The 27,123-nt window shown below is 36.4% G+C and overlaps 2 protein-coding genes across 5 annotated transcripts in view; one reads left to right on the top strand and one right to left on the bottom strand.

Moving 5' to 3' along the window:
• The window catches only part of rad50 (RAD50 homolog, double strand break repair protein), a 53,517-nt gene extending 36,240 nt beyond the window's left edge, over positions 1-17,277 (bottom strand). Inside the window, exons 1-13 of one of the 3 annotated variants that reach the window (XM_084387580.1) lie at positions 17,212-17,277; positions 15,806-15,960; positions 14,697-14,780; positions 14,390-14,541; positions 12,651-12,836; positions 11,717-11,921; positions 10,440-10,568; positions 8,305-8,470; positions 7,506-7,699; positions 6,952-7,158; positions 5,540-5,722; positions 3,827-3,984; positions 3,036-3,211 (exon numbers count right to left, since the gene is read on the bottom strand). In XM_084387580.1, coding sequence (XP_084243706.1) covers positions 3,036-3,211; positions 3,827-3,984; positions 5,540-5,722; positions 6,952-7,158; positions 7,506-7,699; positions 8,305-8,470; positions 10,440-10,568; positions 11,717-11,921; positions 12,651-12,836; positions 14,390-14,541; positions 14,697-14,780; positions 15,806-15,934 — 1,969 coding nt within the window. In that variant the 5' untranslated portion in view covers positions 15,935-15,960; positions 17,212-17,277. Of the gene's footprint in view, positions 1-3,035; positions 3,212-3,826; positions 3,985-5,539; positions 5,723-6,951; positions 7,159-7,505; positions 7,700-8,304; positions 8,471-10,439; positions 10,569-11,716; positions 11,922-12,650; positions 12,837-14,389; positions 14,542-14,696; positions 14,781-15,805; positions 15,961-16,031; positions 16,080-16,224; positions 16,333-17,211 lie in introns of those variants that run through there. The other 2 variants (XM_084387581.1, XM_084387579.1) reach the window with 2 other exon arrangements.
• On the top strand, positions 16,541-25,287 carry LOC311277309 (uncharacterized protein). Of its 2 annotated transcripts, none has more exons than XM_084387585.1 (5): positions 16,541-16,990; positions 17,976-18,067; positions 18,996-19,043; positions 19,142-19,285; positions 19,419-20,065. In XM_084387585.1, exons 1-5 carry the CDS (start codon positions 16,975-16,977, stop codon positions 19,557-19,559), a joined length of 441 nt encoding a protein of 146 aa, XP_084243711.1. In that variant the 5' UTR covers positions 16,541-16,974; the 3' UTR covers positions 19,560-20,065. The 2 variants fall into 2 exon arrangements, with proteins under 2 accessions (XP_084243711.1, XP_084243712.1); XM_084387586.1 differs by lacking the exon at positions 19,419-20,065 and adding an exon at positions 24,835-25,287 and having other exon boundaries at positions 16,705-16,990.
• Positions 25,288-27,123: the final 1,836 nt, after the last annotated feature.

Raw genomic sequence — 27,123 nt, 5'->3', positions numbered from 1 at the left:
AAGTTTTTAAAATATGTGTTATATCTTTGTGTGAGTGTCTCAACTTTAAAACTTGCCGTCTTATATTTGGACCTATAGCTACATTCTAACATTTCTTATGAAACTTATTTTAACATAACATGACAAAATGTGTTCAATGTAACTGATGTATAGATTAATGTCTTTTCCTCGTTCTTTTTCTCTATCTTTATTTATTTATTTATTTATTTTAGTCTTCAGCTCATTGTTCTTTTTAGTATTCTTATGACATTGAACATATCGCAAATATACATTTTGTATATTGTATGCAAAGTTGTATGTCATAAACATGTCATTTTTGTATGTTTTGCAAAAAAAAAAAAAAAAAAAAAAGTAGACAGCTGTAACAGAGCCCGTCTGCCTGTCCACTCCCTATTAAGCCCTATTGTACCGAATTTTGGTTGTAGTACCACCAGAGTTCCACTGGGGGGCGCTCGCCATGAGTGCAAAATGAATGGGAGTCAATGGGGCTAGACGGCTAAATTTGTCTCTTTCACCCGATTGCCGTTGAGAAATCTCAGATTTGATTGTAGGTTTTGCAAGTTCAACATGGGTTTTAGGTCGAAAGTTGAATGAACGAGTACTTATGTCGTTTTGATTTCTTACAGGTTGAGTTGTTGTTGCCCATAACACGCTAGCATTCTGCTAATGACGTCATTGACATTTTGAAAGACTTTTTTAAAGCAAATAAGTGACTCTAAAAAATCTAACACCCAGCAATGTGTAATTTCTTTGCATCTCCTTTCGAATACAACATTCAAATTACTAGACAAAAAATTATATCCTGAGAAAAGTGGATTTTGAGGGGTATACCGCCATTGACCTCCATTCATTCTGCACTCGTCCTGTGAGCGCCCTCATATGGAATCAGAGTGGAACTGCAACCAGTTCAGAAGCCGGAAGTGTAGTGAGAGTGAAACTTCTCGCCATATTAGACATTCTCTGGCTGTAAGCACGTCCTAGCCGGGTCCGTCACTTACTGCGTTCCCCGGAAACATTTCCGATGTGTTCTGTTCTATTTGCAGCGCGTTTCTGTATTTGGTTGTGTTGTGAACTTTTGCAGCGCGTTTCAGTATTTGCAGCGCGTTTCCGTATTGTAAAAATTTGTAAAACTGATGAAGATGTTTTCTTATTCGCTGGTGGTTTTTTTTCTATTTGCATGTGTTTTTTTTCTGTTTGCATGCGTTTTTTTCTGTTTGCATGCGTTTTCTTCATTTGCAGCGCGTTGAGCTCTCTCGGCCACCGTACATAACTGCCAGATTCAAACTATGCTTTCGCGCGTTGGCTGGCGCTGAGCCAGAGTCGGGCGCGTTCAGCGCTGTCATATATCACAACTAAGCAGTGTTTTCAACCTCCTCATAATGTTTATTTTAGCATTCAGATATTTAAATACACATAAGCACGAGTAAAATAGTTTGTAAAATACACACTGATGTCTGTGGAAGCAGCAATAACAATCTATTCAAATATAATTTGCCGACATGTGTTATTCATATCAGACAAACATAGTGGAAGTAACTATAAAGTTTACTCTATTCTTCTCAGTTCACCGGCCACTTTCTTGCATTTAATTCGGGATAAACTAATGAATTCACGTGCTGCAAATCCGACTGACAGGACAACATTGCGGCGCCCATCTCATGTTATAGATCAAGATTATTTATAAAGGTTTTTAAACGACCAAACACACTCACTTACACGTATTTGAGAATCGGAATATCAGATAGGCTAGTTGATGACATGGTAAGCAAGTTTGTGCATATTTTGAATAAAAAAGGAAAAGCGAAATAAAAGTGACACATCTGTCATACAGTATTATTGTGGCTGCGGTGTATTTGCGTGACGCGTCGCCATGGAAACATTAAAGGGAACGTTTGCCTTGAAAAAACTCACTCTGGGGGTGTGGGGTGTGGGTGTCAGTTAGAATATTTTAAACTTGCGCGTGAAAGGGTTAAAGAAAAGATCGAAAATAAATATTTGTGTGTGCTGTAAAGTGGTTAGAATTTTTTTTTTATCGGAATCGGCTAAAATCGGTATCGGCAGGTCAAACTCAATGAAAAATCGGAATCGGCCAAGAAAATTGTAATCGGTGCATCTCTAAACAAAACATACATTTTTATGCATTTGATCTCACTTTATTGACCAATGGACTTGCTTCTGACCTTTGATGATTCAGTTAAACCATAAGTAAAAATGACTATAGTTTTTTTTTTTTTTTATTGGTTAAAGTAAGTGTTGCATCCTATTCTTCCGTTATCCAGAAATGTCAGAAGAGCTGAAAGATTTGTTTGAGCTGCGCCCTCTACTGTACAGCTGTGAATTTCCTTCAGCCTGAGGCTTATTATTTCACATTTGGTGTGAAAAGGTCTTTACATTTGCCCAAAAATATAACTTTTTTGTTATAAAAAAAAAAACAAGCCAAGCCCAGGAGCAAAAACCGTAACTCTACCGTAAAATTAACGTAACTCATTACTTTTCAAAAAAGTAACTAAGTAGCGCAATTATTTACTTTTTAAGGGAGTAACGCAATATTGTAATGCATTACTTTTCAAAGTAACTTTCCCCAACACTTCCGATAATCACATTCAAAACACGGAAGACTGAGAAAACCAGGGATGTTCTGAATCCGCACACATACTGGGTTGTGTAAATGCTGTGGACTTCATAAACTCAGCTGTGTGGGTCCCAGCTTGATACGTCATATCAACAGTCATTGCTATACTTGGCATAAAGGAAGTCTATATCCTGTTTACCAATACACAGTAATTTACCATCAAACAGGCCCACACAGAATCTGCATCTGAAAAGCTTCAAAGACTTCAGCAGAATTCAAATCAGAATGCCATCATACATAAAACGCGTCCCTCGACCCTAACGGGTTCATGTATGATTTGTCCATTATATTAGCATTTTCTACCAAATGTATATGATTTGTTGCATTATTCTGAAGATTTGCCTACAAAATGAGCACAGAATGTAGATTTAGTGTGGATCTGAAATGTTTCTTGAGAGCATACCTCTCTGTTTAGAGGACTTCTCCAGCTCATCCTCCAGTTTGCTCAGGTCCGACTGGAAGTCCTGACTGCCGCACACGTTGAAAAGTCTCTCTTCATAGTTGACCAGCTGCTCTTCCTTATGTTTGATTTCTGCCATGATGTGAGTCTTCTTCTGTTCTCCAGATGCAAGCTCCTTACTACGAAAAATAAAAATGAAAAGTCTTGTCTAGTAATGCTAATTAATTCATCTGAAGGCTGCAAAGGATGTATTAACATTTATTGGGAATTATTTCAGCACTGTTGAAGTTAGAGTAAGTTGGAGGATAATTACATTTTATTGTGCAAATACAGCATTTGGAAAATTGTACATTCTCCGATATTATTTTACACATAAACATGTATTTTATTGATATGTGTGAACTTACGAACAGTTTATGTACACTACTACAAGTGCAAATCATATCTGCCATATTTGCTAGACAGCCTTATATTAGACATGTCTATGTAAGCTAAATGTCACCATTTGAAAACTCCACAGGATGTTCCACTGACCTGAAGATGACTTCTTCCTCAGGAACCCGGAATCGAAACCAAATATGTATAAATTTTAAGTATGTGGGTGGTTGTAAAAAGGCCAGTATTTTCTGTTACATCAGTGTCAATGCATGTGTGTATGTCGCTCATCACGTAGACATTTAAAACTCCATGAAACATTATAGGCCCTCACACTGAATATCCTATTTATAATATATCCCATTCTCTAGCTTATTGTAATAAACATTTGCGGAAAAACAAATCAAAGTGCGACAGACTTCATTTTGCTGAGCCGTTCTCTGGTGGAGTTGATCTCTCTGGTTTTGGAGTGGATCCAGTCTGCCAGCTCGCTCTTGCTTGGGAAGTGTCCCAGGAGAGACACCAGCTCTTCATTGTGTCTCGACTTGATCTTCCTCACTTGCTCCTCTTTCTCCATCTGGAATCCGAAGCAGAGATGAACTATTTATTTTCTAGTTGGATAAAGCTGTCACTTTGCAAGCCTCTGTCTGGCATAAGCACTGATCATAAAACTGCTATATTTGAGTATATAGATCAATAGATCCTAAGTGACGTCCAGTTAATATCTCACAGTTTGCACTGATTCAGCACATTTGGATAAATGTAATAATGGGAATAATTTGGTTAATCCATATACTGTATATAAAATCTGCAAACTTCTAAAACATAAATAGTAGCATATATTGTCATTGCTTTTATGCCACACTTGGATTACATATATGATGAAATATATTTTTTTCCCCCTTTTTTTATAGAATGTTTCAAAAGGTATGAACAAAAATAGGACTGGAAATTGTAAACACTCTTGCTTTTTAAAAGTAGTATGAACACATCATTTCTGAAGGAAATATTTTATAGATTGCACATGACCTAAATAATTATCTATTAAATCTATTAAATATATAATCTCTTAAAGTCAAGAAATTAATCTAAGAAAAATTATCATGGCAAGAAATGGATGACTAATGTTTGTAATGAATTATGTGTTTGATTGACCATTCATTTTCATTTCTTGCTTTAGGCAGCATGGAATGTTATACAGGTTACTTTGATGCCCCAGCAAACATTTTAAAATAAACCTAGCATTAGTTTTCATTTTAAAAGGCATCAGTTAAACTTTTTTTGTTGAAACTGAAATTTAACACAATGTACCTATTGTTATAAATAGTTAATTTTTTTGTGCTGTAAAAATGTCAAACTGAAGTTTTTATAAAAGACTGGAGGATGTTAGGTGGTCAGGAAATGACAGAAAGACTGTGCTGACATCTAGTGTTACAGTTATATACTGCAAACATTGTGCTGGCAAACTCATACACATCTAGAACGTAATTTTTTTTAGGATATATTATGGTATCTCGAGATTATTAGCTGAATCCTGTATGTTTCTGTGTTGTTCAGATGTGCAGTTTAGTTTCATCAAGTTATGTTTACCACATGCTTTTATTTTACTCGTAAATTGAAAAACCTCATTACAAAAACCCCATAGGAAATAATTTTGAAGGAACCAGCAGCGAATTAACCCTCCGGGTTCTGATAGCATCTCTGCACCCCTTTATTTGCCCGAAGACATTTGTTTTGTTTATGTTTGCAGCATTTGTTTCAGAATTAGGCATAAAGGTGTTTTCACAACGGACGAATGAAGCATTTAGAAAGCGCTTTTCTAATGTACTAATGAACAATACTGTACATACGGTCTCTCCTCAACCACAACTGGAGAGAGTCAGGACCTCGGTTTAACGTCTCATCTGAAGGACGTGCTTTTTTTGACTGTATAGTGTCCCCATCGCTATACTGGGGCATTATGACCCACACAGACCACAGGGTGAGCAGCACCCCCTACTGGCCTCAACCTAGTTTTCCCAGGAGTCTCCCACCCAGGTACTGACAGACTCAACCCTGCTCAGCTTCAGTGGGAAACCAGTCTCTGGGCTACAGGTGATATGGCTGCGGGCGAGAATGATGTGTGTGTTCACCTTGGTCTTCTTGAGCATGTCCATCTCTGCATGTGCCCTGGTGTGTGTGTTCAGCAGTTCCATCTCCTGGTCCAGTCTGCGCTGGGCCTGATCCAGTTCAGTTTTCTCCTTCTGTAGATCGATTACTTCTGCCTTCAGACTGTCCACAGTACAGGCCTGCGTGGCATTATCAAGCTCACGTTCCTATAAACACACATACATTAAGAAAAACACATACAAAGGCAATGTAGGGTGTCAATGATGGTCGTTTTGTTGGTTGCAGTGTTAGTATTGTTTTCTTTCTACAATTTATTTTCAGATTTTGGGCCACATTTACTAAACAGGGCAAATTAGCGTGACACTGTAATCCTGACTGACATTAAAAATAATGTCGCAAATACCAGTAAATTGACTACCGCAAATCTTAGTAGATTATAATGTATAATTTATTTAAATACACTTCTCCCATAAATTTTACATCTGAAAGGGAAACTCCTACATACGTATGCAATAAGGTCAGCAACAAAAATGACTGTGTCTGTGTCTTTTCATCGCTATTTTGTAAACCTGAAAGTAGTTTTTTAACACCAAAAGAGGGACTGAGCTGGTGCAAGCTGTTAGCTGACATGAACGCGCTATATAAATAAATAAATTTTAGTTAAAGGTTCAGTTGAGGAAACCAACAGAACATTGACAAATCAAATACGTTTTGTATGCGCAGGTCGCACATGCGGACTAAATTTGTTTTGCACTAATCAGTCGTTCCATAAGTTGGCAACACTGGCCTGGCTGTTGTTTCACAGTAGAAAACGAAACTAAAGAGACGGAACAACACCAATATACTGAAGACTGTGTAACGACTGAGACAAATCAGACACAAGTATTTGTTATAGTTTAACAAATAATATTTAAAACTCACTCTGGGATTGTGGTCCCATCCCCCCAACAAGGGCAAGAAGGTGTTAGTTACCATGACCACGATCAGATAAGTTGGTTTTATGGCTGTTAAAAAAATGTGACCACATGCTCAAGACAGAGACAATGGGGAAGACAGAAACAGACCTTAAAACAGACTTTGCTGATTAATCTGATCTATAAATGAACATGCATCCCAGAAAATTGTGTGAATGATTTACTGATTTTGATACTGTGTATTTTATGATAGAATCAACAGTCAATGTAACCTCACCTATACCATGACATTTTTATCAGTCATAACTTCTGTAGAAAAATAGGGCAAACACTGGACATAGATGAAACGTTCTAGAGCGCATGTGTCGACCGTCTGCGTTTGTGCATGCTATCAAATAGAGTATACTTTGAAAGGCTACGCGCTCGACTGTACGCATATGCTAGCGCACGCGTTAAAGAAAACGAAGCATACTTTGGGCCTAATGCTCAAGGCAAGTTTAGTGGTGTAGTGCAGATCTAACCGCTTTCTGAAGCTCAGTGTCCAGCTCCTGCAGTCTGCTAGAGGAGCCCTCCAGTTTTTGGAGATCACACTTGATGTTCTTCAGTTCCTGTTGTTTCTTGGCCTGTATGTCTCTCTTCAGCTCAACGGTTCTCTCTAGACCGGTCTTCTTATCACGGAGATCATCGATGCTTTGCTGCTTCTGTGCCTCTTTCTCCTGCATATCTTGCTGAAAACAAGAAATTATTATAAAAAAAATGGCAACTTGTTACAATACTATAATATTGAACTTTGGAAAATACATGAAGTTTCAGGATATTTATAAATATCTGATTTAATTTGATTGTAGAATTTTCTGTTAAGCATTAAATAATACAAAAATAATATAATTAAAGGGTTACTGTTACCCAAACATTACATATGTCTCTATATTGGACCCCTTCATAAAGAGTATAAAAATTGCCAATGCAAAAAAATACAAATAATAATTATATATATTTATAATATATAATTATATAATATAACAAAAGAGCGTGAACTGGGTGGTAAATGACGTCCTGCAGTTCAATTATCTACCATAGTTTGGTTGAGGGCTTCAGTGTCCTGGTCCAGTCTCTCTTTGACTTGTCTGTGGAAGCTCTGGAGTTGTCTTTCGTTAAGAGGTGTCCGATCATAGCCCTCCAACTCCAGGGAAGACGCTAAACTCTTCACCTGGGTGTCCCTCCTTTTAATGTTCTGTGTGTGTCTATCTGCCTCCAACTGCAGACGGCCTTAAAATGAACAGAAACAATGACGATGAACAGCTCTGAGAAAGAATAAACATTTTTCCTGCTAAAAATGCATTTTGAGCAAAATCACTCGACGTGAAAGTATTAGTTTTTAGTGCATGTCTATAAGTATAGTGTACTTTAGGACTGCAATAACTAATCTATAAAATCTAAATTTCTTAAGTGAAGTAACTTTGCAGTAGTAGTAATTTCAATTTAAAAAGAGGATAAATGATGAAGGCCACAAAGTGAGATAAAAGCAAATATATGTGTTTAACGCCAAGTTGCCAAAAGCTCGAGACGAGAGCACTTTATATAAGAACTTCTAAAAAGGTCATGATCATGTTTGTAACTGGCCTGCAGGTTGCCACACCAAGTGCTTGCGTTATTTAACCCTAGTGAATCTACCCAATACCACCTTCCTGTGACTTACAATAGCAAGTAGCAAATCAGGCTGCGATGTAAACTAAAAAAAAGGACATCACTATTCTTCTATTGACTCTTTTAAATACTACAATCAACGAAACAACCATTTGATCATATATAGAGAACACATTTCCACCACCACCACACAACAATAAATGAATAGCAAAGGAGCTAACAACTACCTTGCTCAACTAGCAAGTCAGATTTGATGCGGGTCATCCTCTGGCACTCTCGGCCGGCCCGTTCAAACTCGCGCTGGCACTCCGTAAGTTTCCTTTCCTTCTCTTTGACAGTCTGCTGGTGGTTCTGATACATGTCCTGCAGCTGATCATCTGAGCCTTGAAACACCTAAAAACACAACACAACACAGAGTCAATGCGCCCCAAGGAATGAACACACGGTGTGCTGCAAGGCTCTGTCTTAGGCCCTTTATTTTTCTTTCCGTACATGCTCTCTTTAGGTGATATGTTTAGAAAACATGGTATTACGTTTCATTGTAATGCTCAAAAACTCTACATTTCTCCAGACTCCAGACATTTTTAATATTGATGGTTTTCTCTCTGTTTTATTACAATTTAAGAAGAAATCTTTGGGGAAAGAAAGAGGGGAGGAATAAATCGAAGTTGAGATTGAACTCAAATCTGTCACTTGGGGACATTTAATATTCAACAATATTATTGATCTGCCTGCATTGACACCATTATCTGAGAACTGAAGAGAGCTGGACGATGACATCACTGTTTTCTCCAGAGTTGCTGTATATATAAATTAACTAAATTAATGAAACATCACTGAGCTTACTTAAAGGGGTCATATAATGGTACATGCACTTTTACAAGTTGATTGTACTGAAATGTGTGCTGGCAGTACAATCCCTGTGTTTTACCGTCTCGAATCAAGCCGTTCGATTTTGTGACGACGCCCCTCCCACGATTGTTGATTGACAGCAGCGTTTCAACACAGACCTGCCCTCGCTCGTGAGCGAGCTGTCAATCATATTCCACGCGGTCATTGTTGATACGCTGGAGCACTGTCTATGAGCAGAATGGCGTCTAAGCGATTGTGGTGTTCTGTTCTTGGGTGTAATAAGGAACACAGCAGTCATTTTGATGTTCCTAAATCCGAACCGCTGAAGACGCAGTGGCTGAGTTTTGTTTTCGAAGGGAATATTCCCCACGATCAACGTCAATGCTTTCATGTTTGCGTGAATCATTTCATACACCAGACTGCTTTACAAAGGAGGGTCAGTAATGTTATAAAGCTGGTTTTGCTAAGAAGCTGCTCCTGAAAAAAGGATCGGTACCAACTATTCGTGTTCCTGCTGCACCTCCAGAAGAAGTGAGTGTAACGTTTTATTAACCTTTATATTAATATTTATATTAATCTTTGCAATTCGCTAGCACGCTTCACGATGAATGCGGCTAAGGTTTACACTCAGGGTACATTACGGCATGTTTTCTATGTACGACGTTCTCAATATAATTCATAATCCCACGTTTATAATGAACAATGCGTTATGGTTATTGTGTTGTTGTGTTACGGTGTCCGCACAGAACAGAGGGGCGGGTGAGCAAAGCTCATTATCATTTAAAGACACATGCACTTAAACGGCGTGCTGAAAACAGAGCTGTTTTTGACCAGGTAAAATGAGTGTTTTCTTACAATACTAATGAGAATTTTTAAAGTATATTACAAACTTTTAAATTAGACCCTAAAGAATCATATTAGCTTGTACAAAAATGGCATTATATGACCCCTTTAAGCTGGACTGTGATGCTATTTTCTTCTGGAAACAAACTTTGCTGCATTATTTCCCTGTTATCTCTGTAAAGCTGCTTTAAAACAATCTGTATTGTAAAAAGCGCTATATAAATAAAGGTGACAAGACTTGACTTGACTACCAGTGGACCAAAGCATCAACACTAATGTGACTTCAATGGGAGCACTGTTGAGAACTAACACATAAAAAGTTTATTTGGATCCACAGTAGTCCAGAAGAACCCTTAGGTAAATTAAGAAAATTGAATGGCTTTTAGTAAAAAAACGTAGTGGATGGACCTCTTTTATTTTCAAACAATCTAAAACAAATGACAAAGATAAGCAAGCAAACGCAACCCCCTCATTCCAACATCAGATGAAAAACAGCAGCAGTTAATATACCATCAATTACTGAACATCCTGTAAATGTTTTCTATGCAAAACACTTCCTCTGCTTTCACATGATCATTATCTGGCATTTATGACTAATACTGAGAAGCAGTGAAAGCTTCATAACTGATGACTGATATATATAAAAAAAAAAAAAACCTTGGGTTACCTGCTCCATCTTTTCCTCTAGTTCCCGGTTATCATCCTCCATCTGTTGCTTCCTGCTGTCCAGAGCTTTGATGTCATTATCCAACTTCATTATTTTGCTGAGGCTGCTGTCTATGTCATTCAGTCGGTTCTGAAAATATGGGGAAAGTGTGTTTAGTGAATATACATCACATGACTGCATGAGGGTATGGGCTCAAATTCAACTGATGTGCAGTCACAAGTACACATTTTGACTATTTTACAGTGGGGCTCATCTATCTTTTGTTTTTAACAACTAATTCATAATGTGAAGGTTCTGTTTTTGCACTGATTTCAGACTTATCAATAATTTAGGATCCATTTATTTTTTAGTTTGGTATCAAAATAATAAGTATAAGTAAATAAGTATCAAAAAAAAGAAAAAAAGTATTCATCTTGATGACCTTTTTATTAATAAAGAATTTAAATGATTGGATTATTTAAAAATACACATTATTGCATGTTAATGTAAATACATACATGTAAAACATATATTTTGGGATGAATTAGCTGCCAAGGACAACAACGATATGAATAAAATCTTATGTCACAATATAAGTAATTTATTTCACGACAACGATATATTTTGCTTTAAATTAGGTTATGATATCAAAAATGTTGATACCATAGAAATATCATAATTCTTGTCACCAATGTCAATATCACAAAAAACGAATACTAGCCTTAAAAAAATAAAAATAAACTCAAGCTCACTGAAGACATGTAAACAGTCAGCGATAAAATAAGAATAAGAAACCAATTTCCAAGAAATGACCAAAATAAATAAATAAATGCAGTAGAACAAATAAATAAGAAATGCTACATAAACTGTATAAAGTAATCAAATGTACAAAAAAAAAAAAAAACACACTACAGTCTTCAATGGGGAAGTTAAACATAAATTTCTTCTTATTAAATGTACAAAAGTGATTTAGTCAGTGAGAGATTTTCTCTCTTTTGTAGTTTGATTATCATGAAAGACAGACAGCAGGAATATATGGCACTTTAAGACCGAATACCCTGACCTGATATACTGTTACACATGCGTTTTCTTTCTCAGCTGTTTACTTTCACTTAAGACATAAATGACTGTGTTTAAAACAGGCATTTTGACACAAGTTTGTGTATTTAACCATTCAAGGCCAATGCTTGAAAACGCATGCAAATTATACGTTTTCGTGACCATGCCGCACAGCAACGTCACGTGAGCGTGTAACTGCGATAGAACCGATGGTCCAAAATTTGGAGGTGGTGTCTTACCTCCAGTGGGTCAATCTGATTCTCGATGCGTTGGACATTCTCTTTAGAGGAAGAAAGCTGAGCCTCTTTAGTGGACAGCATCTCTCTAATCTCTAGGGCTTTATCTTTGTTCTGTTTTAGGTACTTTAGCTCCATCCTGCAGGAATTAACAGTCTGGGCCTGCTTCTGCCTCAACGTCTTCAGGGTGTCCAATACCTTAATGTACCTTTAAGTAAAAGGTTTTGGTTATTTTCAGCCATTCATTTGTAATGCCAGCTTAATATGAGTAAATGACACCACAGGACAAGCCAATATGTAAAAAAAAGTCTGTTTAAATAGACACTCATTTATCGCCATCTACTGGTGTAGGCCTACAGAATTAGACCCATAGAGTTCAAAGCTTCTCTGGCATGATTGTTGAGAATTTACAGTATTTACAAAACATATATTGTGTAGATAATACACAACAGTCATTTATAGGCTAATAATATGCATTAAACAAAGGGGTAAATAAATAATTATATACAAATATCAAAGTTTTAAAAAGACTTTGGATGGGGATGATGTTTTCTTGTAGGCCTATACCATTCAAATGTTATTCAAACCTTATTCAAATGCTGTTATGAGGATGAGATATCTATGAGGCAAGAATCAATTTTCCTAGATCTTTTGAGATAAAATGGCTTGATGAACTCATAAACTGACTGAAAATGACCAGCCAAAAATTAAAAGGCATTCAGTGCTGTTGCCCATTAAGCATTTGTGAAGGGGATCGTCTAATTCTAAGGATCAGAGAGAGGATGTAAAATGAAAAACTAAAGCATGATGCAGATTGTACCAAAAGAGTCACATGTGGACCTCAGAAAAAAAAAAAAAAAAAAAAAATAAGAAGTACAATATGACCCTTTTAATGAATGAAGCTTCAGTGAGAAAGCCATTGTACAGATAAAAATACCTTGTGGCTGAGAAAATCTCATCAAACTTCTGCTTGAGGGCTTTTCCTTCACTGAGCGGCCAGTTGGACTCCTCTTGGTGGCAGAAGATGACATGGCTGATGACAGCTTTGGAGACGCCCAGGGATGAGATCATCTCACGGTCTAGTTCAGCACATTTAGAGCTCAGGCTCACTTTCTCTCCGTGCCTGACATCAAGAGAGGTCAAGATGTATTAACATCCAACAAGCAAACGAGTGCTTCAAACAGGGACCATAATGTACACTTTTCAAGAGCCAAAGTGGGAGCAAGAAAAGGCAAACCTCATGAATTCCAACACAAGACATTTAAAACAACAGACTACAACCTCCTCACATAAATCAATAAAATAAAAGAGATTCTAAAGTTCTACAAAGGAAACTGTGTTGTTTCATAAAAATATGCACAAGAGAAAAAAAACACCAACAAGTGCATGTTATGAAGAGCAAAATGTCACAACTATAATTAATTTATATAAAAAATTTATATTAATTAAACATTTGAAATCACATATAAATAAATAAATAGACAAACCATTAAAAGTTTTTCACATTAAACTGATCAAAAAGTGAAAATGTATAAAAACATTTATAATGATACAAAAACATTTATATTCTAACTGATGCTATTTTTATTATTTTCTATTCACCTAATAATCCTGAACAAAAATGCATCACAGTTTCCACAAAAATATAATAAGAAGAAGAAATGTTTATTGAGCGGCAAATCAGCATATTAAACAGATTTTAGAAGGATCATGTGAGACTGAAGACTGGAGTAAATTCAGCTTTGCATCACAGGAATAAATTACATTTTAAATATATTATCAGGGCTCTAGACGTACATTTGAGCGCAGTAGCATCAGATCCACCAAGTTCTAGCACCAAAAATAATTAATAATAATACTCATTATTAGTTTTCCATGTTTTTGTGTGTGAAAATGCACCTTTGACATTTGAGTTGACAGCAGATCTTATTAAACTCTTATTAAACCTGTTCTTCTATAGTATGCATTAGTATGTCATAACCACAGGCAAAACCATGCAAAGCACCACCCCACTAACATGCAAAAATAACTATATGGTTTATATGATATTTGTTATAATAGCCTAAACACATTTAGTATAAATACAAAAGCAAAAAATGCATATATCTTAAAAACAAAACAAAAAATACTGTTATTATATTCCATTACTTCTTTAATACATTTACTGTAATAAAGAAACGGCAGCGCTAATCAATTTAACAAGTTGGTATCGGCACCAGAGCGACCTCTAACAAAATGATGTCGCACCGGCAGGAAAAAAGGTTGCAGTCTAAAGTATAGTATATTAAAATAGAAAATAATATTTTACAGTATTATTATTTTTACTGTAGTTTTGCCTTAGTGCGCATAAGAGATCAGTAAGAGACAACTTAATATTGAACAATATTATTGATCTGCCGTCACTGACACCATTATATAAGAACTGAACTGAGCTGGACGATGACATCACTGTTTTCTCCAGAGCTGCTGTATATATAAATTAACAAAATTAATAACTAATGATTTTTATAACGGAAATGAATCAACTCTGAACTTACTTAAACTTGACAGTGACACTATTTTCTTCTATATCTGCTGTACAGCAGAAACAAACTTTGTTGCATTATTTTCAACAATCTGTATAGTAAAAAGTGCCATGTAAATAAAGGTGACTTGACCTGAAAAAACAAAACTTACTTGATTCTGGTAATGACACCCTCAAGGGTTTTGAACTCAGTTTTCTTGCCCTTCTGTGTGCTTTGCATAGACCTCTGGACTGCCACAGCATCGCCATTCACATCTCTAAACTGGAGTCTGATCTGTGCCCGTACATCCGTTTCATGAGCATCCTACAACAGACCAACACGATCTATAACACTCTTGCATGGACAATACAACCTGTTTTTGCAAAAGTTGAATAAGACAAGCAAAAATACCTGTAAATCAGAACATTTCTATTACAGCTTAGATTTGTTTACTTGAATCACTCCTGTCAAGGACCTACTTTGGGATCGTGGACAAATGTGTTTCCTTTACTTCCTGGCGGAAAGTCTCCTGAAGTGATGTATTTGAGACACTCAATGATGGTCTGGAAATTCATAAAAAAGAAATAGTTCATATCCACCTTTTTTCTTGCGCCCCATGACGCCAAGTGTGAATTTTGAGAGTAACTTCTGTTAAACTGAAAAACAATCAGCTAAAAGTTCACTCTATGAAAGCAATAAAAAGCATTTTCAAAAACTGGGTACAACGTTATTCTACTCACCCTTCAAACATTGAACATCGAAAGGACAGTTAAAAGTGTAAAAGCTTTAACAAATTACTACAACAGACCATAATGTTACATATCGCTGTAGAAAAATATGTCTGTATTATGTAATGCGTTACCTTAATCAAAAATGTTCATTAACTGGAACATTGAGTGATAAAAATCCAAAGCGATTTCCGTCATTGTGACAGACAATAAATATTATCTTTACCTGTCTTAGAAATACTTCAGTAAACACTGCTAATAAGGATTAGAAGTAAAAAGGGGAGACGGATTACATTTTAAAGCATCCGTGTGAAAACAAACCTGGAAAGAGACGTGAGGATTTGGGGAGGAAAAAAAACAAGAGATTCTTAGTGGATTCCAGTGAATTATTCATGGGATATATCATAAATATATTTGCGAGAGCAGACCACAAATGTGCAGTATATGTTATCCTTTCTGAATACTGTTACAGCTGAATACAAAGGAAAAAATAAATAATTCAGGATGCCTTTCTTAACCCCCTGGAGTTAAATGGATTACTTTTATGATGGATGGATGCATTTTTTCGGGCTTCAAAAACAAGGTACCATTACCATTATAAAGCTTGGAAGGGCCAGGACATTTTTACATAACTCCGATTGTGTTTGGCTGAAAGAAGAAAATCATATACACCTAGGATGGCTTGCCTTGAGTGAGTTAAATTATGGGATAATTTTCCATTTTGGGTGAACTATCCCTTTAAAGCTCCCCACCTCTGTCAAATGTTAGTGTGCAGCCGTGTTTAAATCTCTTCTAAATACTCTTCTCATTACCAGCATTTAAATTATACACACACACTGACTGACTTGCAATATACAAACCGTTTTTCCAGCTCCATTAGGTCCCACAAGCACCGTGAGAGGGCTGAAGAAGGAGATCACTTGTTTGTCTTTATCCTCAACTCCAAAACTCCTCACTCCCAGAATACTCATCTTTTCAATCTTTGACATTTTGGACCAGTGCTTTGACTTGTAGCCTTGAAATGATATAAAAGTCTAATTAATTTTCAGTGCACACAATTAAAAAATCGCATTTTAATAAGCAGACCTTTAAAGTGATGTTGTCAATTTCTTCCTATATTAAGGAGAGCCTGTGAAGTTGATTAACGTTAGATAGTACAAATAATTACTTGAAACACAGTCGTACTAACGTTGCATTGCAGATGGGCTGGCAAAAAATCAATAAATAATTTAACACGGCTCTAAAATAGCATTACATTCTATTAAAATAACCCACTCACTCAGAATAAATAACGCAGTAAACTCCACGTAAACTGTACTAGTTTGTTTTGACTGCAGGCAGTCAGTCTCAGTCAGTCGCGTGTTTCCCGCGTCGGCGCAGTGACGTACTTCCGCATTCAACTCAGCGTCACGAGAATCATCTAGAAACTACATATCCCACAATGCAATTTTATTATAATAAAAAATATTTTAACAGCGATTCTTTTAATTTAATAACGAATACATAAAATACAAACAATTGTGATTTGTTTATATAATTAAATAATATTGAGAGAAAAAAAAAATATATATTCTCTTATTTTCCCCGAAGTCCCCATGACCATATTATGTCATGCACTGTTTTGATTTTTAATGTAAATTCCAACAGCTGAATTAAAATCGTGAACTTTGTAGTATTTCTCATATTATAGCCTACATTAAAACAGGATTTGTTGAAGTAGTGCTATTTTGAACACAGCCATTGTAAGATTATTAGTTTTGCTTTCAGAACTAGAACGGTTTTCTAGCAGCACATTCTCGAAACGTATCAAATGCTCTTGTCACGAGATACAACTTTTCTGAGGAAACTATTGGTTAGTTTAACAGTATCAACATGCACATTACCAAAGTTTGGTTTGTAGATGTGGACGAAGAAGAGCTTTCAGCTTTAAGGATGTGCAAAATGGTCGAATCGTGTTCGCGTATTCAATGATTTCAAAGGCTCACGGACCTGCAACCCTCCACCCACAATCGCTCAAATCTTCCCTCTCATGCTGTTTCTTGTCTGTAAGTACTCCAAAGTAGGATCATATCATTCACATTTTACTGACCGCCTGAAACAGGTGAAAAGTACATATTCAGATGTGTGAGTGGAGTCACATTTGATATTACGTTGGCTTCCCAAAACGACAAAATTCTGTAATAGCTCATTATTCTCAATTGCATTTTATACAAATATATAATTTAAAAGCAATGTGAATTGTCCTACATATTTTGTTTATATTCACATTAATTCGGCAGGCACATTTTCCCATTTAAAGTGTATTGTCGTTGTCATCACCACATCCGTCCACTTGGTGGCGGTGGTGTTTCTTTTCTTTTCTTCAAGCGTTTAATAAAAATAAAAAATAAAATAAAAATAATAATAAAAGAGGCTCAAATGAGATTCCAACTGAAGAGAGTGCGTAGAGTCACGAGGATGAGGATATAATAAAAACAAGAATCTACAGTTCGGAAGAATTAAGATTATTTAAATGAAAAATTAAGATTGTTAAAAAAAAATACTTTGTGAAATATCATTATAATTTAGAATAACTGTTTTCTTTTTTAAAATGTAGCTTATTCCTGTGTTGTCAAAGCAAAATTTTCAGCATCATTACTCCAGTCTTCAGTGTCACATGATCAAGTCAAGTCACCTTCATTCATATAGCACTTTTAACAAAACAGATATTCAAAACAGCTTTCCTTCAGATACTTCAGAAATCATTCTAATATGAACTTTGAAGGTTTTCCGTTCGAAGCCGTTTCAAGATGTTCAATTGCAAGTAGTTTGAAGTTTAAAGTAGTTTCAATTTTGAAGGTTTTGAAGGCAATCCAGTCTCTCAGGAAAAAATAGATGTTTGGATTAGTGCTTCTAGCACGTTTCTAGAATGAATTAGCATGCTAATTCACTAATTGACACACACATATAATATAAATAAATAAATAATATAAATATATATATATTCCCAGGTCCCAAAAACTGTTCCAACTGTGCTGTTTTTCTTTATAGCATTGCAGCACATGGCTCAGGGGGATGACACGATACGTGAGGCACTTTACCACCTCAGAGACCTCATGGATTATGCACATCTCTTCACATTTGTAAGTAACATGCTCAGTGAACATAAGCGTGACAATCTTAGGGTGTGTCTCAATCAGCCTCCTAGCTTTCTAGGCCGTGAACCAGTATATCGTGTACATTAATTCGGACACTGTGAGGACAGTATGACAACGCCCTCACTATACAACATCACTACTGGTGTTTATGAACAACTGCAGCACTGAGATCTTTATTAATATTATGTTTTAATGTTATTTAAAGTACATTATGATACATACTTTTCTTGTTATGTATACGCGAAACATTTCAGCCGTAAATAAATGATAAATGTTATGTTCATTGCCTGTCTAGCGATGTAGGTTTATGCTGAAATATGATGTAATAATGGTTTGTAATTTAAAAACATCTTTTGTTTTTAAAATTGTCTAAAAATTGTATTATGTGTAGTGATTTGGCTCACATGATTTATGTGTCATGCTTCTGAACTTCCATTAGGGATAGTTAACCCAAAAATGAACATTTTGTCATGTTGTTCCAAACCTGTATGAGTTTTTTTTTTTTTTTTTAACACAAAAGAAGATATTTTGAAGAATGTTAGTAACCAGATAGTTGATGGTAGCCATTGACATCCATAGTATTTTTTTCTTCTATGGAAGTCAATGGGGTCCATCAACTGTCTGGCTACTAACATTCTTCAAAATATCTTCTTTTGTGTTCAACAAAAGAAAGAAACTCCTAGGCTACAGGTCTGGTGTATTGTGGGACTTTATAGGACGCGAACGCTTCAGTGCACTGGAAAGATTGAGACAGCTCTTAAAATGGCCGACTCCTTGACCAGTGCCCTGAACTAGGAAACTGAAACTGAGACGCACCCTTAAAAAAGATTGTCAATTGTCACTTAAAATTTCTGCATTTACACTATAAATAAACCGTTTTTTTAAAGACCAACATTTTCTGCGTCTTTTAAAGGACACGAACACAGTATACATGCCGAATGTGCATATTGAAAGCGGAGAGGTGAGTTTCGAGTAGCTTAACAGGCCTGTAGAGGAAACTATGACATTTGAAGATATCATATGCTGTATATGAACAAGACTTGGCCTGTTTTCTTTCAGATGTGCAGCTGTAAAGAGTTCATTGCTCAAGAGCTTCTGAAGACATTAGTTTCAGCAGAAATCACTGATCAAGACGGCGCTGTCGAATCTCGCACTGCTCTTCGACTCTTACTGCACAACATCAGATTTCTCCTTCAGAATTCAGTAAGCGAGATGTCTCTCTCTCTCTCTCTCTCTCTCTCTCTCTCTCTCTCATATATATATATGTGCCTTGAAAGTTGGCCCAATGATGTATTCAGGTATGTGTATTTTTCTTCCCTTCATGTTATTTTGCAAGATCGGAGAACACTGTCTAAAAGACAAAGTCATGGTTCGCAAGATTAATTTGAAGACTAATCAAGAGCTGACGTTCATCCGTCGATGTTTCACATTTTTCCAGGACTGGATGTCCAAATGCATAACCAGCAGTGACTTTTGATTCATTCGCTTTGACTTCTGTTTAGATCATTGCATTAAATAGCTGTTTAATTGTCCATCTATTGCTTTTATAGAGTAAATGGCTTAGCAGGACAACCTCAAAGTTGAAATCTAATATTGATAAGTGCTTTCGACCACATGTTACCACGTGATTTCTTTAATAATGCTGCAATAAATAATAATGTGTGAACATAACTTGGGAAGCTTTCTCTTTGATGTGCTTTTGGTGCACTCTATTTATTTACACTCTTAAAAAGAAAGGTTTCGAAAAGGCAGGTTTTGCTGTGATGCCATTAAAAAAAAAAAACTTTTTAGCGATAACTTTCAGTGATCAGCTCTTAAAAGAATCCTTTTCCCCATTTTTGTTTAGTGTAAAGAATGTTTTAATATGCCGAAGAACCTTTTTACACTATAAAGAATCTTTTGTGAGATGGATGTTTAAGGTTCTTAATGGAACCATCGATGCCAATAAAAAAACTTTATTTTTAAGAGTGTCCTTCAAACCTCCATGGGCTGCCACTTCATTTTAACAGATGTGGGGGAGTAGTAAGTAACAGATCCGCACACCGAATAAGCTCCCATTTCAAAACATTTTTTTATTAGTGACGTTTCGGGCCTCACATGGCCCTTCCTCAGACTAACAGGAAGTGTACAAACAGTTACCCCTTTTTTAAAGTCTGTATCACGTGACCCCACCATCACACAAATTGGATACATCCATCAACATACATTGATATTTACATATTTATACATCGTGTCCAGCAAGGATATATTAACATATTTACATATTGATTCCCACTGTTAAATTGTCTAACATATATTTTTTTTCATATTCCAGTGTAAAAAACATATCAGATGGTACATCACACTTATTAACCTTATTAACAGATGTGGGGGAACAAATAGTTGAAATGAGTCAGTGAAATGAGGTTGGATGTGATTAGATTATGAAGTAATGAGTAAATTACAAGATTATATCTTAAAAGCAGCAGAAATTAACATTGATTAGTTTCTATTTCCTGTCTGGCTCTTGTTTGCTCCATAAAACAAGCTGGTGAAAGCAAAAATCCTCTTTGGCCATCTTGTTTTTGTGAGACAGTGTCGGTCATGATATATCTAACAAAAATTTTGTATTGGAAATAATACAGTTTGCCATGATTATGTAATATAGTTATCCATGAGATTCCCATGAAAACAGCCCCTAAAGCTGTACATGAAAGCATATACATTGCTGGATAGATTGCATACAAATTAAGTTACTGATTCCAAATTACATGACAAAATTTGTAGTTAGTAACTTAATCCATTACAATAAACATTTAAGGTAATCTAATCCGATTACTTTTATATTATGTTTGACCTAACTTGTTTATCACATTGATTTTGAATAGGATTGATCTGACGGGCTGGGCTCTGGGGACGGGGAGGTCTACTGGGTGGTGATCCAATACAAAGATTTCAGCGTCGGCAGAACTGCAGCGAGTAGTTCATTCAGTCATGGCCACTCCGGGTCAAAGCAGCAAACTGTGCTGCAAAGTCCATAGTTGGTCCGGTCTTCTGTCATGCACGGTTGCAGAGAACACACGATAAAGAAGAAGATCAGATTAAGAAAGTCTTTAATTATCCACACGAGCAAACTCAAATCAAGGCAGACAAAGAAACACAACGCAAAAAAAATGGATAGAAACAAACTGAAGGTCCATGAAAATGAAACTAAGTCAAAAATAACTGAATATATGTTACAAGTATGCAATGTATAAAACATATAAAGGTATACAGTCCCTGAAGCCCACACATACAAAGTTCCTTATCAGGATTCTGAAACAAAAGCGCAGGCAGGTGAAGTGCGGTACGTGGGCAGGAAGTTATTTCGAGGTGGGTTGGGAAGCAAATCAGCTGGATCTGTTGGGACTCGGATGGTTTCTAGCAGACACTACATATATGCTCTGTTACACAAAAGAGAGACAGCGAGAGAGGAGGCAGCTCACTAACACTGATTTAACAAGCTTCAGCCAAGACAGATACCATATTTCGCTGCCCTGACTTTGACACACATTGGCTGTGTGTGAAATCTAAAAAAAAAAACTGTCTATATCGAGAAAAGAAGGCATTAGGGCATGCGATTTAAAGCCAGATGATTGGGAGATTAAAAGCAGTGTCTGGTAGACTGGTTGAAAGACCTTACAGTGTGATTATTCTACATGGAAATAAGCATTATTAATTTAAAAAAATATATTTATCTCAATGGTTCACTTGTCATTGTGATTTTGGGGTGCCTGAAACTGGTTTGAAACCATTTAAAAGGCTGGTGTTGGGATGTTTGTAATGTTTTTGAAAGAAGCCTCAGATGCTCATCAAGACGGCATTTTTTTGAACAAGCAAGTAAATGTAAAAACAGTAATACTGTGAAATATTATTACAATTTAAAATAACTTTTTTCTCTCTTTAATTATATTTTAAAATGTAGTTCATTCCTATGATGCAAAGCTACATTTTCAGCATCATTACTCCAGTGTCACATGATCCTTCAGAAATCATCTGGTGTAGTCTCACGTGGCCAAACCTTCAGACTGACAGCAGAAGGTCTCTATCGCAGCTTTAGTTGGCCAAGGACCACCCAAGAAAATCACAGTTAGTTTTGTTCCGCGTCATGAAGTCGATGCCCGTACAATAACAGACCGGCGTACATTTAATAAATTATCCATTCATGAATGTTGTGCACATTTACTGGAACAATGGAGCCGCAAACTTCACATACTTTTGAAAATTCAGCGTTGAGTTGATCCTGGTAAGCGCTCATTGTCACAGTTGTAAACACGACAGCGTTTTTCTTCCACAAGGGGGTTTGGTGTCACAGCATTTGTTTCCAGGCGGGTCATCAAAGAACGCGACACACACGTCTCCCGGACGTCCTGTATTATTGAACCAATCAGATGACGACTTTGAAAATCCTGAAGTGTTTCCGGTTGAGAGTGCCATATGCATCAGACGTTCAGCCAACGGGCGTGACATCTGAGGCTGAGACTAGATCTGGTGCTCAAGAAACATTGCTTATTATTATCAAGATTTTTTCTGCTATTTTTGTTATACTTATCCAGAATTCTTTATGAATAGAAAGTTCAAAAGAACAGCATTTGAAATAGATTATTTGTAACATTATGAATGTCTTTGTCACATTTGTCATACAGGTTACAAAGATTTGAGTCTGGCCCATTGTTGTTTGACCGTTTTCACTGTTGCCTTCCTCTCTATAAATAAAATATAGCAAATCAGGCAAAACAATTTTTGGGGATCTCATGTAAAACCTTGAAAGTAGATCCGGAAGATAAGTGTGTTTATTTCTCCCAAGAATTCTGAAGGAGACATCATGGCAACTTTAGGAATGAAAATCCCACCTTACAGTTAAAGAACTAATGGACTATTTTACTCTAGCTCTACTATTTAGTTTCATGATTTGACTCATTGAACACTATTTATAATGGTCACAAGATTTTATTCTTGTTTCGAAATACGTTATTAGAATGTAAACTTGACCAACAGTTTAGTAGAGTTTGAACTTTCCTCTTTCAATCAGTTCTTCCAACGCTGGAAATAGTTGCCTAGGGGCTTTAGGATATGAAAATGGCCACCAAGCAGACTGACTTGCCTTAAAGGGGCTTTAACATTGCAGTAGTTTCATTCCACTACTCCATTTTGCATAAAGCAGAATATCATATATCTCACATGGGTGGCCATGAGCGTTCTGCGTGAGGTGCTACATACTAGCTAGGGATCAAAGACCAGTGCCCGGTTGCATAAAGCACCTTAAGTGTAATTTTCCCTTAAGTTCTCCCTTATGTTTCCCTTAAACCTAAGGGTGTTGCAGAAAAAAACCCTTAAGTGTTACTTAAGGGTTTCTTTAAGTGAAACATCATAAACACTTAGAATTTCCTTTAAACGCTGTTTTTTCACTTAAGTAATCCCTTAAAAAGCGTTAAGTGTTGCATAAAACCCCTTAACGGTCATTTCCCTAAGTATAACTTAAGGTTTGGAAATCGTAACCTTAAGAGTAACGCGGACAAAAATAAGACGACATGGCTGAATGTATGTAACCAGCTGAAGATCATTATTACAACTTCAGTGAGTTCAGGAGATGAGAGGAGATGTCAGTGACCCGGGTGAGACTTCTGCCAGTCCCCCCAAGTTATTATTTTTCGTCTGACTAGAATCTCAGATAAATTGATGGTACTTAAAAAAAAAAAAAATCCTTCAAGGCTTTGACTGAATGACCAAAGACTGTTAGTTATTTAAAGCTGAGGTTTTACGATCAAAGAGACTTGTTTATTTGGCCTTCTATCACTTACATTTTTCACCACTAAAGTATTTGAGAAGTTGTTTCAAAATAGATCAAACATTTGAAGACTCGACACATAGTGCGAGCGTATTAAACTTAATCACGTAACTCATCCCGCACCATTTGTGCTATACAGACAGAAATTGCGCGGGTTGTTGCGGCCCAATTTTGAACAATAAATGGTCAAAACACAAAAAAAGATTTACATTGAAGGAACATCCTGGGCTCTTTGACTTGGGTTGTACATTTCCTTTAGGACAAGTTTATATTCTAATAATGTATTTCGAATCAAGAATAAAATCTCGTGACCATTATAAATAGTATAAATAGTGTTCTACCAGTTAGCAACCACCTAACAACTTCCTGGCAACCATACCCAACCCAGACTCATTGGGAAAGACTGAATAGTATTTCCTTGTGAAACAACTCCAATAATCTTTGTTCTGTGTTCTATAACTATGATGGGAAGCTTGAAGTTTGAAGGTGTTAAAGCATCAAAACAATGGTGATGGTGATTTTAATTTTTAAAGTAGTTGCACGTTTCCTTTAGGACAAGTAGAAACTGCTGTCTGAGGTAAACAACAGTACAGTATAGCTGCTGTTATTGCAGTGCATATATTTTAAATAATCCAGATACCTTAATATCTCCAATATGAAATATCGTCTACTATATACTATCTCAGCATGTAGACCTACATAAAACGTATGTTTACCTTTGTACTTTTAATAAAAAAAATAAAAAAAGATTACAAGGAATTTTCTTTGAATTAATATTTGATCAATATAATATTAAAGATTACTTCAAAGAGGCAGGCCACATGTGCATGCTGAACCAAAGAGAATTGAAAATTGAAAGTTCATTATGTAAGACCAAGCTACAGCTAGAAAAGTGACGGTTTCACTTGTTATCAGAATGATTGCCATCTATTTCTTCCTCATTCAGGTTACAGATATATTGGAAAGCAAGACCAACACAATTCTACAGCCAGAGAAACTGTCAAAAAATCATTCACAAATTATTTGTAATCAGCCAGAAGGAAAGGGCGAATGAAAAAGGTCAGTAGTGAAAGCAGAAATCTCATTACAGTTCTATTGCTTATATGACCCCATATTCAGTGTGCACTCTACGCTTGAATTCCTGCCAAATGCTCTTTGCCGTCACATGATATTTGTTGTCACATGATCCAGGGCTATTTTTAACCATGTTCAAATGCAAAGAGAACATAGAGCAACCTCTATTTTGCAGACATAGCCTAAGGGTGCGGATAGACATATTGCATTTCCTATAGATAACCAGTTGATTTACTCCGTTATCTTGATGATTTATGTAAATCATCAAAGTGTTTGCTTTCAATTTTCATCATTCCCAATTTCCCCTGAAATGTTACATCTTCTCAAGAAAAAAAGAAAAAAAACAGCCAATTATCATCTGAAAATGCTCTGTGAAGCGAGAGATTAAACATAATGCTTAATCTCTGAACAAGATTAATTCGGTTGGTGGCTGAGCAGTGGTGAAAAAAAAAAATCTATATTTCCCACATAAAATATGTCTGGACCGCGTTGGACCAATTGACCGGCTGTTAAAAGTGTGAACGGGTGTAAATTGGATTGCCGGAAATGTCAGTCAAAACATCAAAGTTGAAACGGCTGATGGTTAAAGCCAAGGTCACTTGTTTGCCAGAAAGCCTTAAGTCAAACGGTGGCCTGGTTGCTGTTTGAAATGCGGGCCCTTTCGCCTGTCCAATTTAGCACACATTTAAATGGTAGAAAGTAGTTTGATTAATTTGCTCTCCTATCTCGTGCGCCTTTGGCCTGCTAATGGACCTGTCTGCATCGCTTTGCTTTTCTAATGACACATCACTCTCAGAAAAAGTCGCTGCCTTTGAAAAAGGCTTTTCTTTGTGGGCTGCCAGAAAAGTTGTAGCTTGTCACTCCCTTTCTCTCATCGCTGATAATCACTACTGACAACTACATGCCACTGTGCAGAATATCACCAGGCAGCAGTTTAATTACGGCACCAAGGTCATAATGGAGTCCAATTATTACCATCCTGATGACAAATTAAATGAACTTAGTGTCATTAGGGACACTCATTACTTTGGCAAATGTCTGCTTTTGCCTCCTCGTGGTTCCCAGACTGATTAGAGAGCAAGGCCTGTCTTACTAGACAGGGAAAGTCATTTGAAGTTACTCTTCAGTGCAAATACCGTATCTAATCTTCTTTTTGTTAGATCATGCTCATTTGTGTGCCATACATGTGTTAGCCACATATCAATATAATTGATTTTTTTGGCTTTAGTGATAGTCTAAAGCCAAAATGAATATCATCACTGTCTATCATATTGATATTTATCCAAAAATGAAATTGAGAATTATTACCGGAAAATGTGAGTGGTGCTTGTCTGTGTAGTGGGTGGTTTCTAGTGTGATGCTTGACATTGACACATATTCATGAGGTTCTTTAGGGCTCCGCTCTATGTGGTTGTATGCTACTTGATTCACATATTAATAAGCAGCTTGGGTATTATGTGTGGTTGCTAGGTGGATGTTAGGGTGTTCTGCGCAGTTTCTAGGTTGGTTACTGGACTTTTTATTGTATACAAATTTTTTTGGGTAAAATTTTGTTCAGTCTCTCAATAGTTTCTGTATAACGTTAGTGTGTGTGTGTGTATATATATATATATATATATATATATATATATATATATATATACACACACACATGATCCAGGGCATGATCCATAATACACACACAGTATATATACACTCTTGCCGGCCACTTTAAAAGGTACACATTGCTAGTACTGGGTTTGACCCCCTCTTGCCTTCAGAACTGCCTTAATTCTTTGTGGCAGAGATTCAACAAGGTGCTGGAAACATTCCTCAGAGATTCTGGTCCATATTGACATGATCGCATCACACAGTTGCTGCAGATTTGTCGGCTGCACATCCATGATGCGAATCTCCCGTTCCTTCACATCTCAAATGTGTTCTGTTGGATTGAGATCTGGTGAGTGAGACTTGAGTATAGTGAACGCATTGTCATGTTCAAGAAACCAGATTGAGATGATTTGAGCTTTGTGACATGCCACGTTATCCTGCTGGAAGTAGCTTTCAGAAAATGATACACTGGTCATAAAGGGATGGACATGATCAGCAACAATACTCAGGTCGGCTGTGGTGTTTAAACGATGCTCAATTGTTTCTAAGGGGCCCAAAGTGTGCCAAGAAA

This window comes from Rutilus rutilus (genome assembly GCF_951802725.1).
Source record: "Rutilus rutilus genome assembly, chromosome: 18".
Classification (NCBI taxonomy): Eukaryota; Metazoa; Chordata; class Actinopteri; order Cypriniformes; family Leuciscidae; genus Rutilus; species Rutilus rutilus.
This window is presented reverse-complemented; position numbering and strand designations above follow the sequence as displayed.